General features: G+C 30.3%; 1 protein-coding gene and 2 long non-coding RNA genes across 4 annotated transcripts in view; 2 read left to right on the top strand and 1 right to left on the bottom strand.

Annotated features, from left to right (window-relative positions):
- LOC115878728 (junctophilin-1) overlaps nucleotides 1-2,684 on the top strand; it is a 76,510-nt gene extending 73,826 nt beyond the window's left edge. For both annotated transcript variants that reach the window (XM_030895312.1, XM_030895311.1), the window contains exon 12: nucleotides 675-2,684. In XM_030895312.1, coding sequence (XP_030751172.1) covers nucleotides 675-761 — 87 coding nt within the window. In that variant the 3' untranslated portion in view covers nucleotides 762-2,684. The remainder of the gene's footprint in view (nucleotides 1-674) is intronic.
- A 616-nt stretch (nucleotides 2,685-3,300) lies between these two features.
- LOC115878753 lies at nucleotides 3,301-5,594 on the top strand. The gene is made up of 4 exons (XR_004049595.1): nucleotides 3,301-3,398; nucleotides 4,202-4,461; nucleotides 4,770-4,961; nucleotides 5,146-5,594. It is a non-coding gene; the product is annotated as an uncharacterized LOC115878753 (long non-coding RNA).
- An 8,254-nt stretch (nucleotides 5,595-13,848) lies between these two features.
- On the bottom strand, nucleotides 13,849-16,904 carry LOC115878766. The gene is made up of 4 exons (XR_004049596.1): nucleotides 16,790-16,904; nucleotides 15,716-15,964; nucleotides 15,182-15,388; nucleotides 13,849-14,990 (listed from the first exon to the last, which is right to left on the bottom strand). It is a non-coding gene; the product is annotated as an uncharacterized LOC115878766 (long non-coding RNA).
- Between the last annotated feature and the right edge of the window lie 17 nt (nucleotides 16,905-16,921).

Raw genomic sequence — 16,921 nt, 5'->3', positions numbered from 1 at the left:
CACAGAAAAATTGGGGAACATTTTCTCTAGTACATAATTTTTACAAACAATAGAGTAAGATTATATTGAAAAGAATTGCATTATATTTTCTAATAAATGATTTTGTGGTAGGTTTAAGTTAAGCTACATAGGATTTTCTAACTTTTTTCGATATTTTGTCACCTAATCCCACTTTTTGCATATACAGGGTGTTTCAAAACGCATGAGAAGAATTTTAGGGGAGTCCCTTGATAAAATAAATGGCAGTTTATCATGCAGAGGTTGAAACCCTTTGAATAAATATATTAAGGAAGGTGGATATCTACAAACTTAAGTGGAGCGCTGATCTAATTTTACTTAAATCGTGTAAAATATGTGTAAAATAAAGTATACTATCTATTTGACAGTTATATACAATAATTTATATACGATTGTTAGATATAAAAATATATTATATCATGTGTAAATTATATATGATCATATATAAATTATATATGATATCATATATATTTTTTTTCAATGTTGAAAAATCTTTAAAATGTTTTTTTATTTATTTTGAAACATCCTGTATAAAGAGGGTTTTTGATCCTGGAAGAAATCTTTAATAAAATTTTCGATAATAAAAAAACTCAATAATAAAAAAAATCCAAAACTTTACACATTGTAATATTTCTTTGTATATTTTTTGATTTTAGGATTGGTTTTCGCGACAGCAATTGGTCCTTGTAGTCCTCTTCATCAACATCTCACTAGCCATCATGTTCTTCAAATTGCTGACATAGTACAGGACCGGCGTCACGTATGACGCAACTTGAGGACCTCGTTTTTGGATCTTTGGACATTCTCACACCCTTTACTCGATTGATTGATCGATATAAACACATACAAAGTCTACATTTGAGCGTATTTTGGAGCTTTTTGAAAAAGGAAATACGACTTCAATCGAACGTGATGTGTTTTTGAAAAAAAGCACGAAAATTTGGAACGGAAAGTGTTTGTTGTTATTTTTTTGGATTTTTTTCTTGGAAAATGAAAATGAACTTAAACAAGGGGACTTAGTGTTTTTAAGTATTTAAAAAATTATTATCTACTTATATATTAAAATTTTAAAAAAGTTATCTTTACTGTTGGAATTTTTCAAATTTTATCTGTCCTATTTTTGTTTGTCTCGTTTGCTTTTATATCTTGTTTTGTTACTTTTTTTAATACATATTTACGCTGATACGAATTTATTTTACTGTTTCTTTTTTTGTACTATCATATCTAAAAACATATATAAAATTAGAAACGGTAGAATAAAAGTATAAATACTCAGTAGATTTTAAAATCCAAAAGTCAGCCCAATATAATTGTATAATACAATTTTTCCCTTATACCTACATATATTAGTGACAAAACAAGATATAAAATTAAAATTTTCAAAGAATTTATTCGAGTTGTTATGTATATTTATAAAGAAAAAATAAATTTAGTCAAATTTTATATTTACCGTTAATATACTTAAATAAAATTTAGTAAGCGCTTTTCGAAAAATTAATTTATAATTTAATATTAGTTGTTAAAATTTAATTTTAAGTTTGTTTCCTATTCTTGTCTGCTTTTTTATTTATTATTTTATTTCTTAAGGCTTTAAATCAATTTGGGATAAAAAAATATTTTTTTCTATTAATGTACTTTTTCTTCAAAAGTAAACCTTGTATTTCTTTTGAACTCAGATAAATAAAAATACAGAAAGGAAGGTTTTAATGAATTCTAAATCATATGATTTTTAACAAAAACTAAATTAAAATAAAAATTTAGACTGATCAGCCATCGCTCAATGTTACGTCATCATTATATGTCAAATATGAGTTTTAGGGTATTTCTGAGATCAGTTCATATTGTTTGGAAAATTTTAAGTACGTTTATAGTATTAATTGAGTGAGTTTCGTTTTTTTTTCGGTATTTATTACTTTAAAAAAATTATAAGCTTAGCAATGGGCTCTTGGTCATTTTAATTAAATCTTTGAGGTATTTTTGCAATAAAATTTGAGTTTGTCCGCCAATAAAATAATAACCCCAAATCAAATCACAATGACAATTTACTACAAAGAATATGCAGTAATTTCGAAATGCCATAATGATGTTACCAATCTCTTTCATCTGGTTGTCAAGTGATTGAGAGAGTTCGACAATACATGACGTCACGTTGAACGATGGCTGAACATTCTATATTGTGTATTTTTTAGAAGAATAATATTAGAAATAAAATGTATATAATCTTCTAAATTGATAACAATTTGTATGTATTGTGCATTGTGAGGGTTAAATAAGAATGAAATAGCTTCCTTTCTGTGTTATTTATCGCTCTGAGTGTTAGATTAATAAAGAAGAAACACGAATGACACAAAAATTCTGTAAACTCTACTATTTCGCGTGCCTTGGTCGTACTTTGTAAGTGATTCGTAAAAAAACTGACAAGCGCAAAAATTAAACAATTAGATACAGAAACCGTACCGTTTGTAGTCTCTGTTTTTTGCAAGATATTGAAATAAAAATAACGATTTTTACGGCTAATCTTTACTACGTACTTATTATATATAAAATATACTTATTATATACATAGATTTTAGCAGGTCTTTTTAAATGAGGAAAAACAAAAACAAATTATATAGATTTATATGAATCAACAACGTAATGATTATAATATACCTAATGTACTATCACTTTATATTTTCAATTTAATAAAAATGGGGCTGACTAAATAAAACTATCTTTAGTCACATTGACTTTTTGAAATGTCGTTTTATGTCTTTGTATCCCTCCCAGTATCCAAGCAAAGATAGTTTACCTCAGTCAGGTGCTAGGGGGAATCCCCTCTACTATTTTTATCCTGTAAACTATTTTAATTAAGAATTTGGTACTTAAAACACTGATATAAGCTTTGAAAGAAAATTGCGTTAATTCAAATTTTTCGTCGAACGCGCGAAATTGATTGCAGCGCCGAATTATCATAGTGGCATTTTTTGAAACTACATTAACTGGTGGCGCCATCAGTCGTTAATTGGTGATACTATATTTTTTTTAATAAAAAGGTATCTGTAAAAACTAGGTTATACGGTGATATCTAGCGAAATTTAGTAGTATGTATTTTAAATAGAGTTCTGTAAAAATCGACTCTTGTGACATCTGTTGGAAAATAGTTATGCTATTAATTATTAAAATGAATTAAAGAAATCTACTATTTTCTGGTCCAAAAAGAATTTTAATCAGAGCCATCTATTATTTAGATTTAATACTTTTTCAAATTTTAACCAAAGAAAAATGACGTATGCCGGCCGGTCTTGCAATTTTTTAAAAGTTTAGTTAGAAAAAATGATTTTATTGTGTATTATTTGTTTATAAACTTTTTCCAAGGTTCTGCTCGACCCTCTGTAATAGTAAGTACCGTTTATTTCATGCTATTTTACGTATTTTCTGATCTCAAAAGTTTTTTTTATTATCGCCAACCATCATGGCGACTCTTGGTATTTAACAATGTTTTTATGTAATAATATTGTTTTGATCCTTTATTTTACAATTTCCTAACGAACAAATGATTAAACATTACTACATAATTGAAGGTTTGAATACAAATATTACAATTTTCTTTGTATTTACTAACATTGTCTTTGTTTTTTTGCGCTAATAATCTGTCATGGAGACTGGAGATTTCAGATATTATTAAGTTTTCTGTCTACTAGGTATATTAATATCTATGTTTTAACATCCTAAAATAATATTCTTTAAACGTCTGAGTATATTTTATTCTAAATATTTCATTATTTATGACATAATATAGAGTATTTTACATAATGTTTTTTATCATTCCCATTTTTTCGTAAACTGCGCATTTAGAAATAATATGGTATTTTCGTTGTATTGTTGTTTAGTTTTAGGAAAGGTAAATACGTATAGTTAATATAATTTTTAGATATATTAGCCAAGAAAAGTTTCTCTTAGAAAAGATCTACTTAAGGGATTTGTTTTTTTGGTCTTGTTTTTCGAATCTTTCTCATGTAGGTAGTAGGTCAAAAACTTTATATCTAACAGATATTTTTTATTAAATACATTAATGTTTATGCATTAAAAATTACTTTAAAACTTTCAAATATATTTTCTAAATACGGAACACTAGATTTTAGGATTTTAGTGAAAGTTGTGATTTTTGAGTGTCCTAAATATGTTTTTTGTTTTGTTTTAGACAGGTTAATAATACCACACAGGAGCACACAGTCTTTTTAAATTCATTCACAGAAGAGGAGATGGGGTGATCTCAGACGAGGCAACTTGAATTGGAATCGGAAGTGACTTGTGAGGTTTAATCATTAACCAAGGGTTAAATCTAATGCTGGAAGATAAATAAGCATCGGGATTCAAAGATTTATGACAAATGGAGGCCTTATATAATAGTTCAGCTCTAGCTACAACAGCAACTTGGAAATTAATTAAAGTTTAATTAAAGTAAGTATTTTTTTCATTAATACTTTATAGAAGAAATTATATCTCTCATAGTTTTTATTTTATTTTTTTTCACTATTTCATTATTAAATATAAATCAACACCTGGATGAAATTGAATTTAGTCCTTTTTTAATTCTCAATTTTACTGGTTACCTACATAATGAACAAGTTATAGCGTTTACTTTTAAATATACATTTTAGATTCATCTACTGTTTTAATGTATTTAGTTTGCAAACTATGACCTAATAGATATCAGGAAATACTCTCAGTTTATAGAGAAATATAATAGTATGTTTTTTTTATTTCAGAAATAAAAACCCTGAATTTTCAACAATTTACAAGAATTTTGGAAAGCATTGGCAAGAGTTTTTGTGCCAATAAGAGGCGTTATTTGAATTAGATCTAATCTGCAGGGCGATAGAAGTACTACTTCATAGATACGACAGAACATTTGGATATTATAGTTCAATGACAGTTATAAGGAACACATATAACTCAAGGTAAATCTGTAAATATTCCTACTAAAAATACAGTATAAATAAAAAATAAATAGTATTCTTTTTATACTGTTTACAAATTATGAACACAATATGCAGAAACAAAATACACTATACATTACTTGTAATCTTATTAGTGCTTTTGTTTTTTGCATAACTTTAAGCTAATAATTTTGTTTTGTTACAGATTTGGAACTTTCAAATGCACCACCCAGCAAGCTGATCTATAAATAATATTCTATTGACTGTATTTCTATAAGTCTTATTTGTTTGGTAAAATATGCCATTTATTTAGAATTTTCCTACATGTTTATGCTTAACTTTCATTTTTCTTCAATAGTTCGACTCCTATATTTTGTCCCATTGTGGGAATAATGTCCATAATCTGCACTTTATTCCTGCTAAACTTTAACAGTTCTTTTGTTGTTTTAGAGTTTGGTCCTTGGATTAAGGCCTTGTTATGCCTGTGCCCCTGTTTGTGTCTCCACTGGATAGTCTCAATACATTTGGGTATTCCCATTACTAGCTCTAGACCAAGATACGATTCCAATGATCCTTGTTTTGATAATTCATCAGTTGTTTTGTAGTACTTTCATTTCTCTATAATACTTTGCCTCCCATATTTTCTTTATTGTAAAAATAATATCATCATTCATTGCTTCTATAAAATATTCCATTGATTGTATATCCATAAGTCTTCTTTTATTTGTATTATTTTTCTTATGGTGTCATACTTCTAATACTTTTTTGTCTGTGTAATTTCTTGCACTGAATTTTAGTTTTGACGGATTTATTTTCAGACCATCTTTTTCAGATCATATGCCTTGAATTGCTATAATTTTATAGTTTCGGTTGGCTCAATTTGTCCGTGTTTAAATATAATTTAAACACACCATAACATACTTAAAAACAATCTCAAAATACGGATTAATTTCCTATCAATTCCTGGCGCATTTGCCATTTATTTAATAATCTTGACTTGTCCACAGAGAATGTCACTTCTGGCTTTTCTACCATTTTATCCAATAAATTTTCCTGGACAACATTGACTCCAGAGTATCACAGCTAGCCTCCCCGCCAAAGAGGAGACCCGGGTCGCCCCTAACCCTGATGTTCGGGCATCGATGACCTATGTAGCATGCATAGGTACCCAAGGGAGTTACCACCCTCTGGTTTACGAGCTAGGTGTTCTAACGCTAGAGGCTTCGGCCGGATACGACCTGGCGCCCAAGCTCCGAGACTTCTTCGTGTATGTATTCCGTGACCCTCGAAGAGGCAGGGGGCGGGATATCGGACACATTGAAGATGATGAGGGGGGTCCGCCTGTAGGGGGTCCTGGTGGATGTCCGCTCGACGGGTGACGAGGGTGACCCGAGACGAGGCTGCTTAACTGGGATGGGAACTGACTGGTGAGGCTTAATCGTCGGCCAAGGGTTAAATCGGATGAGGGGGGACGAACTTGATGCTCTGGAGGATTTTTCTTTATGCACTTGAGTCATATTTTGACTAGATATTCGTTAGAGGAGGCCAAGCATAACTTTCTCAATTTTTCTGTTCTTTTTGCCCACTTTTACTTCTTTATTTTTTATTTCATCTAATGCATTTTGCTGGTCTTGCTTTTTTTGGCCTACATCTCTATTTCTGTCTGCCATATTTTCCTTACTGGAATATCATCCCTCATTTTCATGTCATTTTTTCAATTCATCATATTTCTCTCTTATCTCTATTTCATTATTTTAAACTCATATCTTTTTATTATTGGAATATTATTCATCACTCTTCTATTGATTATCTTATTTGTATATTTATTATTATTTGTGTCATCCTTCTCAGAATTTTATTTCAATATTTCTATTGCCTGTATTATATATTTATTTTATTTATTTTCTTGACATTTTTTTCAATTCATCATATGCATAAATTTTGTTTCTCTAAGTTTTTTTTTATATATTTGAATACATTTTTTGTGTCATTCTTCTTCTAAGACATATTTCGTCATTTCTGTCACCTGTATAAAATTATGTTTTTTTTTTAAATTTACTTCCATGCCATTTTTTCCAATGCATCATATCTCTATTTCATTGTTTGTCTCCCACATTTTTTTCCTTATGGGAGTGTTATACATCAATTCTATAAATTCTTCCACTGATTGTCTGACTGATCTTGTTGTATCTTTTTTTAAGACTTTTGTAAGTTCATCTATTTTCATGCATTTTTTTTCAATTTATTTTTTCTCTATTTGTCTCACATTGTCCTCATTCTGGGGGGTGCAAAGCTAGTTCGCCTCCTCGTGGTGCACCCTGGGTACTAAATGAACTAGCAAATTCTGGCAGTCAGACAATCTTAGGATCTCCTGACCCTAAGACACATTTCACAAAGTCTCACTTTTCTTTTAAGAGATATGATGCTATCAAACAAGGCCTTTCTCTTTATTATTTTTCTTCTATATTGTTGTGATTCTAGATTTCTTCTATTGTTGCTATACTTCTAAGAGTTCTAAGTTCTTCTTTTGATTCCATTTCTATTAATGCCTACGTGGAATTGTATAGTTGTATATTTGTCTCCTAATTGTTTTTTTTTTCATTCTGTTCTTAATTCCTTCTAAAATTGAGTTTTTGAATGGTATATTGTACTGCTTTGGAACAAGGATTTTTGGACAAGGACAGCTGCACTTCAACCACCCTCTTCAAGATGCCATTATGTTGTTTATTTTCAACATTAACCAGCGGAATAGGATGAAATTTTCCATTGAAGAGGAATTAAATAATTTTAGGTAAATTGCAGTAAAATATTTTTTTTAAATAAAGTTATTAACAAACGCCTAATATTATTGTTGGTATTTTGTAAAATATATAGATATAAATTATAATGAAACGTAATACTATTTATTTTTTTTATAGATTTTCCACAACAAATTGATGGATGTATTCAGTTCTAGGGCAGTACACTTATCCTTTTGATGAACATTACAAACAATGCATCAGGACTTAGAAGCATATCTAAATATTATTTCTTTTGGGTTAATATATTTTAACTGGTATTTTTAATGTTTATCGGTGAATTTCATCTTCTGGCCACTTCATTTTCTTTTTGGTAAAATTCCATCTACTTAGAGTTTTACTTCATATTGTTTTTGGTTTACTTTCATTTTTCTATAATAGCTAGACCCCCATATTGTGTGCACGTATGTAAGGCTCACCCTGTATATATGATTGTTTGTTGAATAATGTCATATTTATCAATTCTATAAAATATCCCTTTAACTGTATTTCTATAAGTCTTATTTGATTGGTAAAATATAGCATCTACTTAGAATATTACCTCATGTTGTTTTTGGTTAACTTTTATTTTTCTTTAATAGCCTGAGTCCTATATTTTTTCCATTGTGGGAATAATGACATTATTCATTAATTCTATAAAATATTCTATTGCCTGTATTTCAATAAGTGTTTTTTATTTTCGGATTCTGTTGGCTTGGTTTGGTTTGCCTGTGTTTAAATATAATTTAAACACGTCACACTTAAAAATCTCCCAATAAAGATTTATTTTCGCTTCTTTTTATTCGTATTTCGCTTATTTTCCCAGTCTTCTTTCTCTTTCTTCGTATTTCGCTTATTTTCTCCCAATAAAGATTTATTCCTGGCCCATGCACCATTTATTCAAAAACCTGACTTCCACGGATGATGTCAATTTTCTTTTCCTTTGTATTTTTTTCAATGAATTTTCCTGAACAACATCGACTCCAGAGTATCATAGCTAGCCTTCCCGCAAAAGAGAAGACCCGGGTCACCCCCTAACCTTGATGTTCGGGCATCGATGACCTATGTAGCATGCATAGGTACCCAAGGGAGTCACCACCCTCTGGTTTACGAGCTAGGTGTTCTAATGCTAGAGGCTTCGGCCGGATACGACCTGGCACCCAAGCTCCGAGACTTCTTCGTTCACGTATTCCGTGACCCTCGAAGAGGCAGGGGGCGGGATATCGGACACATTGAAGATGATGAGGGGGGTCCGCCTGTAGGGGGTCCCGGTGGATGTCCGTCCGACGGGTGACGAGGGTGACCCGAGACGAGGCTGCTTAGCTGGGATGGGAACTGACTGGCGAGGCTTAATCGTCGGCCAAGGGTTAAATCGGATTAGGGAGGACGAACTAGATGCTCTGGAGGATTTTTCTTTATGCACTTGATGTCATATTTTGACCAGATATTCGTTAGAGGCTAAGCATAATCATGGGTCAATTTTCTAGTTCTTATTTATTGACCAGCTACCTTTTTATTTTTTTAATATCATTCTATAAACTCTTTAGAGACATATTTCATTTTTTTTGCCTGCATAGAATTATGCCTTCATTTTCAATTCATCTTCCATTTTCATGAAATTTTTTCTATTCATTTCCCATTTTCATGCCATTTTTGTTCATGTCATACCTCAATATCATTACTTGTCTCTCATATTTTCTTCCTTATTAGAGTTTCATTATTCATTCATTCTATAAACTCTTTTGTTGATTTCTGTTTCTCATTCTATAAACTCTTTCTGTTTATTTCTATAATTGTATAAATTTTTTCACATTTCAGGCATATTTTATCATTTCTGTTGTCTGTATAGAGTTATATTTTTTATTTGTTTTCATGCCGGTTTTCCATCATATCTCTATTTGACAATTTTTCTATAAAAAGTCTTCTTATTTTTTTGTAATTGTATAATTTTTGTGTCATTCTTCTGAGACTTTTCTTATTTCATCACTCATTTTCTTGCAATTTTTTCAATTCCTAAAATTTCTGTTTCTCATTCTATAAACTCTTTCTGTTTATTTCTATAATTGTATAAATTTTTTCACATTTCAGGCATATTTTATCATTTCTGTTGTCTGTATAGAGTTATATTTTTTATTTGTTTTCATGCCGGTTTTCCATCATATCTCTATTTGACAATTTTTCTATAAAAAGTCTTCTTATTTTTTTGTAATTGTATAATTTTTGTGTCATTCTTCTGAGACTTTTCTTATTTCATCACTCATTTTCATGCAATTTTTTCAATTCTAAAAAAACCCCATTTCTGCATTTGTCTTATATCCATTCTGTGAAATCTTCTAGTAATTTATGTATGTTTAAATTATCAGTCATCATTTACTTGTACCATTTTTTTTGTTTTGTGTCATTCTATGTCATAACTTCTCTAAGGCATTTTATTTCTATTGTCTATATAGAGTTGTAATTTTGGAATCATTTTCGTGACTTTCAATTCATCTGAGTAAAACTAAATTTAGTTTTTCTTAAATATAATTTACTGTTTTTCTTCTATATTGATTGTATATCTAAATTTCTTCTTTTATCTGCAATAATGTTTATTTTTTTTGCTGTTCATCTAAGACTTCTAAGTCTTTCACCTAATATCTATGGCTTAAATAGAATTGTATAGTTTTCTAATTCCTTTTGAAATTGAGTTCTTAAATGGGATATTGTACTACTTTGGAACAAGGATTTTTGGACAAGGCCAGCTGCACTTCAACTACCATTAAATTCATCATTGAACAGTGGAATAGGATGAAATTTATAATTGAAGAGGAATTAAATCATTTTAGGTAAATTAGAATAGAAACCGATTTTTTAATCGGATATATTTAATAAATACCTAATATTATTGTATTTTGTAAAATATGTAGATATAAATTATTAATTTCAAATAAATAATTTTCGCGCCTAAATAATTTTTGGTAGGCAACTATAAAGACACCAACGTGTATATAGAGTTGCATATATAATATAGTATAATAGTTTGATTAGGGATTCTTGTTTGATTTTTTAATTTTATTTTTTAACACTTTTAAATATTATAATTAAAAAATATTTCTCGAAAACACAAATACAGCTTAGAAAAATTAACTATGTATTTTCCTTTATTACTATTAGAAAAAAAAATTGTTACGAAGAGATCTATAACTTTTATTTCATAAAATACCCTATAATTTCACTGGCTATTTAAAGTTATACAACGAATAGTTTAAGAACAAATAAGTAATTCTTTGTTTTTATTACAGAACCAAGACTTTCCAGGAGGGTGGCTAGAAGATTCATTTACCTCAACATGTCCTTAACAGACATTAGCATGTCCATAAACAACTTTGATATAAATATACTTTTTATGTTAGGTTGAAATGCTAATTATATTATTATTATTATTAGATAGCAGAAATATCTTTGATCGATGCTATATTTACATGTACTAAATTTTCGTCTTGCCTTTTTACACTTATGTATGTGTTCCTGATAGAAATTGGCGATTTTTGGCCCGGTTTAAAAAAAAAATTGTGCAATCTTTGTCAAAAGTTGAATTTTTTTCAGATCTCTATATAAAAGCGATTACGTAGTTTCATGAAATTTTTGTTAAAAGCTGAATTTTCTCGGATTTGTATCAGGAATACGTAAGAGTGAAGAGGTACATATTTGGTTATTGGGAATCTCATATACAGGGTGAGTTTCCTATGATGTTCACGATGGGTATCTCGGAAGCTACTGGAGGTAAAGAGTCGGTTAAATAGGGAAAGAATTGCAGTTTTGTAGGGTCATAAATATGCGCCTTTCAGATTTTTGAAAAAGTTCATGACTTACTAGATATTTCGAAAAAAAAACGAATTTGGCTATTTTAAAAATGGTCCCTAATTCCATTACAATCTATTTTAGACAAAGAGTTTTCAGATAAAAGTTGTAGATAATCACATCCTTAATGAGATTGTGTTCTTTTTTTTCTAAAGTCTGTCATTTTTGACATATTACACAAACATGTTTTTTAAATGGATAGTTGGTCATGACGTCATAAAAAGCGCAATTTTTTAAGATTTTCAGTGATGTAAACTATATGTTTTTTTTCGAAAAATTGTTATAGTAAACGAGTTATAGCCAATTCTTACAATTTTTAAACAATTTCACTTAGCCATGGAAACAAGTTCAATTATCGTTGCTCTCAGAAATGTCAAACTATCACATCATAGTAAGAATACCATGCCAACTAAGTGAAATTAGCCAAGAAAGATAAGAATTGGTTATAACTCAGTAGCTTTTCGAAAAAAGACATATAGCTTATATCGCCGAAAAGCTTAAAAAATGGCGCTTTTTATGAAATCATGGCCAACTATGGTTTCCATTTAAAAAAAAACATAAGTTTGTGTCTGTTGTGTATGACAAAAATGAGACAGGCTTTAGAAACAAACGGAGAACACGGTCCATTACGAATGTGATTATCTACAACTTTTATCTGAAAATTTTTTGTTTAAAATAGATTATAATGGAATTAGAGACCATTTTTAAAATAGCCAAAATTTGTTTTTTTCGAAATATCTAGTAAGCCATGAACTTTTTCAAAAATCTGACAGGCACATATTTATGACCCCACAAAATTGCAATCTTTCCCCATTTAACGAGTCTCTATCTCCGGTAGTTTCCGAGATACTCACAGAGAACATCGTAGAAAACTCACCCTGTAAACCTCCTTGCTCTTTATGTTCTTGAGCTAGAAATATAATATTTGAAGAGAATTAAATAATTTTTTGTAAGATTTCCTAAAGTTGAGGAATGTTTTGGATTTCTACCAGGAACATAATATGAGCAAAGAAGTCATATACAGGGTAAATAAAAATCAATTTATAAGGTCTGTCAGTTTTATTTATTTAAACCTAATTGTGTTTAATACCGTATGATCGAATAAAAACGGCGTCAGCGATGGCTATGAAATATCGCTGTCATTTTATATGTCAAATTATATGGGAAATATCATCGATCGCCATTTCACAGCCATCGCTGACGCCGTTTTTATTCGATCATACGGTATATTGCCATCAATAATACTAAATATTGTACCGTGTGATCCAAAGAAAAAACGGCGTCAGCGATGGCTATGAAATGAAGATCGCTGTCATTTTATATGTAAAGTTATATGGGAAATGTCAGCGATCGTCATTTCATAGCCATCGCTGACGCCAGTTATTTTCTATCCATACGGTATAAGAAATTATATTAAAGTAAACAAAGGCCAGCTGGTGAAGCCCTGGTAGTTATGGGTATTCTGCAGTGTCGTTGGAATATAGGAACAGGTACTGTTGATGAGCTTACGAAAAACATGGCGTCCAGTTGGCTGGGAAATGACGATCTATCGTTAACGTCTCCTTTTTGTTGCTAAGGCTAATATGGAGAGCAAAAAAAATGGTAGAAAAGCCAGAAGTGACATCCTGTGGACAAGTCAGGATTAAATAAATGGCAAATGCGCCAGGACAAGTCAGGATTAAATAAATGGCAAATGCGCCAGGAGTTGTCGAAAATTAGTCCATATTTTGAGATTTTTAAGTATATTATGGTGTGTGTTTAAATTATATTTAAACACTGACAAACCGAACCAACAGAATGATCTGGAAAAGATAGCTGAAAATAAATCCGTCAAACCTAAAATTCAGTGCGAGAAATTACACAGGCCAAAAAGAATTCGAGAAGTATGAGACAGTAAGAAAAATAATACAAATAAAAGACTTATGGACCTACTGTCAAGTGCAGATTACAACGACAAAGCAAAAATTTTAGAAAAATGACATAAGGAAAAAAAATACAAACAAAAAAGATATCCTCCAGAGCATCAAGTTCGTCCCCCCTCATCCGATTTAACCCTTGGCCGACGATTAAACCTCACCAGTCAGTTCCCATCCCAGCTAAGCAGCCTCGTCTCGGGTCGACCTCGTCACCCGTCGGACGGACATCCACCGGGACCCCCTACAGGCGGACCCCCCTCATCATCTTCAATGTGTCCGATATCCCGCCCCCTGCCTCTTCGAGGGTCACGGAATACGTGCACGAAGAAGTCTCGGAGCTTGGGTGCCAGGTCGTATCCGGCCGAAGCCTCTAGCGTTAGAACACCTAGCTCGTAAACCAGAGGGTGGTGACTCCCTTGGGTACCTATGCATGCTACATAGGTCATCGATGCCCGAACATCAGGGTTAGGGGGCGACCCGGGTCTCCTCTTTTGCGGGGAGGCTAGCTATCATGCTCTGGAGTCGACATTATTCAGAAAAATTCATTGGAAAAAATGGTAGAAGAGCCAGAAATGACATCCTCTGTGGACAAGTCAAGATTATTAATAAATGGCAAATGCGCCAGGAATTGATAGGAAATTAATCCTTATTTTGAGATTGTTTTTAACTATGTTATGGTGTGTTTAAATTATATTTAAACACGGACAAACCGAACCAACAGGAACCGTAAAATTATAGCAATTCATGGCATATAATCTGAAACAGATGGCCTGAAAATAAATTCATCAAAACTAAAACTCAGTGCAAGAAATTACACAGGCAAAAAAGTATTAGAAGTATGACATCATAAGAAAAATAATACAAATAAAAGAAGACTTATGGACATACAATCCATGGAATATTTTACAGAAGCAATGAATGATGATATTATTTTCACAATAAAGAAAACATGGGAGGCAAAGTATTATAGAGAAATGAAAGTACTACAAAACAACTGATGAATTATCAAAACAAGGATCATTGGAATTGTATCTTGGTCTAGAGCCAGTAATGGGAATACCCAAATGTAATAAATAGTAAAACTCTGGATCAGGGAAAAAGAGACTATCCAGTGGAGAAACAAACAGGGGTACAGGCATAACAAGGCCTAAATCCACGGACATAACTCTAGAACAACAAAGGAACTGCTAATATTTAGCAGGAATAAACTGCAGATTACAACAAAGCAAAAATATTAGAAAAATGACACCATAAGAAAAAAATACAAACAAAAAAGACATAGAAATACAGTCAATGGAATATTTTATAGAATCCATAAATGGTGCTATTGTTCCCACAATGGGGACAAAATATAGAAGTCAAGCTATTAAAGAAAAATGAAATTTAACCATAAACAACATGAAGGAAAATTCTAAATAAACAGCATATTTTACCAAACAATAAGACTTATAGAAATACAGTGAATTGAATATTATTTATAGATCAGTTTGCTGCGTGATACATTGAAAGTTCCAAATCTGTAACAAAACAAAATTATTAGCTTAAATTTATGCAAAAAACCGAGACACTAATAAGATTACAAGTAATGTATAGTGTATTTTGTTTCTGCATGGTGTATATTGTGTTCATAATTTGTAAATAGCATAAAAAGAATATTATTTATTTTTTATTTATACTGTAGTTTTAGCAGGAATATTTTCAGATTTACCTTGAGTTATGTGTGTTTCATATATAACTGTAACTGAACTATAATATCCACATCTTCTGTTGTATCTGTGAAGTAGTACTTGTATCACTTTGTGGATTAGATCTCATTCAAATAACTCATTTAATTGCCACAAAAATTCTTGACAATGCTTTTCAAAGTTCTTGTATAATCTTGAAAATTCAAAAAAAAACTTCATGGTTGTCATTTCTTAAATAAAAAAACAAACAATAAAGTACTATTTTTTTGAGGAGTCATAGTATTTCTTGAGATCTACTAGATCAAAATTTGCAAAGTAAATACATTAAAACAGTAGTAGATGAATCTAAAATGTATATTTAAAAGTAAACGCTATAATTTGATCTTGGATTTAACTTTAATTTTTTAAAAAATTAGGTAGGCAACCAGTAAAATTAAGAACTAAATTCAATTTCATGCAGATTTTTATTTATATTTAATAATGTGGAAAAAATATAAAATAAAAACTATGAGAGATATAATTTCTTCTATAAAATATTTAAAAAAAATAAGACTTACTTTAATTAATTTTGAAGTTGCAGTTGCAGATAGAGCTGAACTATTATTATAAGGCCTCCATTATCATAAATCTTTGTCTCTCGATGCTTATTTACCTTCCAGCATTAGAGTTAATCCTTGGTCAATGATTAAACCTCACCAGTCACTTCCGATCACAATTTAAGCTGCCTCATCTGAGATCACTCCATCTCCTCTTCTGTGAAAGGATTCATGATGACTGTGTACTCGTGTGTGTTATTATTAACATGTCTAAAACAAAATAAAAAACATATTTAGGACACTCAAAAATCACAATCTTCTATTAAAAATTAGTGTTCCACATCTAGAAAACATATTTGTTTATAGTAATTTTTAATGGTTATATAAAATATCCGCAGTCTTTTGGAACAATGTGACTAAGGCTAATACCCTTATACAGACATTTAAAAATCAACACAAAGTTTTTTACCTATGTTTTTTACCTACTATATGAAAAAGATTTGAAAAACTAGACTAAAAAAACAAATTCCTCAGTTAGTAGATTTTTTCCTGGCTAATATATCTAAAAATATTATTAACTATACGTATTTACCTTTCCTAAAACTAAACAACAATACAAAATACAACTAAAATAACATGTTATTTCTAAATGCGCAGTTTAAGAAAAAATCGGAACGATAAAAAACATTATGTAATACTCTATACTATGCCATAAATAATGAAATATTTAGAATAAAACATATCCAGACGTTTAAAGAATGTATTTTATGATGTTAAAACATAGAAAATAATATAGTAGACATAGAAAACTTAATAATATCTGAAAAAATCTTCAGTCTCAATGATGAGATTATAAGCGCAAAAAAAAACAAAGACAATGCTAATACAAAAAGAAATTGTAATTTGTATTTAAACTTTCAATTATGTAGTAATGTTTAATCATTTTTTCATTAGGGAATTATAAAAGAAAGTATCTAAACAATATATTACCTAAAAATACTGTTAAATACGAAGAGTCCCCATGATGGTTGGTGATAATAAAAAACTTTTAAGATCAGAAAATACGTAAAATAGCATGAAATAAACGGTACTTACTATTACAGGGGCTCGAGCAGAGCCTTAGGAAAAGTTTATGAACAAATATTACACAATAAAATCATTTTTTCCAGCTAAATTTTGAAAACCCCGCAAGACCGGCCGGCATATGTCACTTTCTTTTGGTTAAAA

Source organism: Sitophilus oryzae, unplaced genomic scaffold (assembly GCF_002938485.1).
Source record: "Sitophilus oryzae breed Bouriz unplaced genomic scaffold, Soryzae_2.0 scaffold_1521_pilon_pilon, whole genome shotgun sequence".
Taxonomy (NCBI): Eukaryota; Metazoa; Arthropoda; class Insecta; order Coleoptera; family Curculionidae; genus Sitophilus; species Sitophilus oryzae.
Note: the sequence above shows the minus strand (reverse complement) of the source record. Positions and strands in the feature narration are given on the sequence as shown.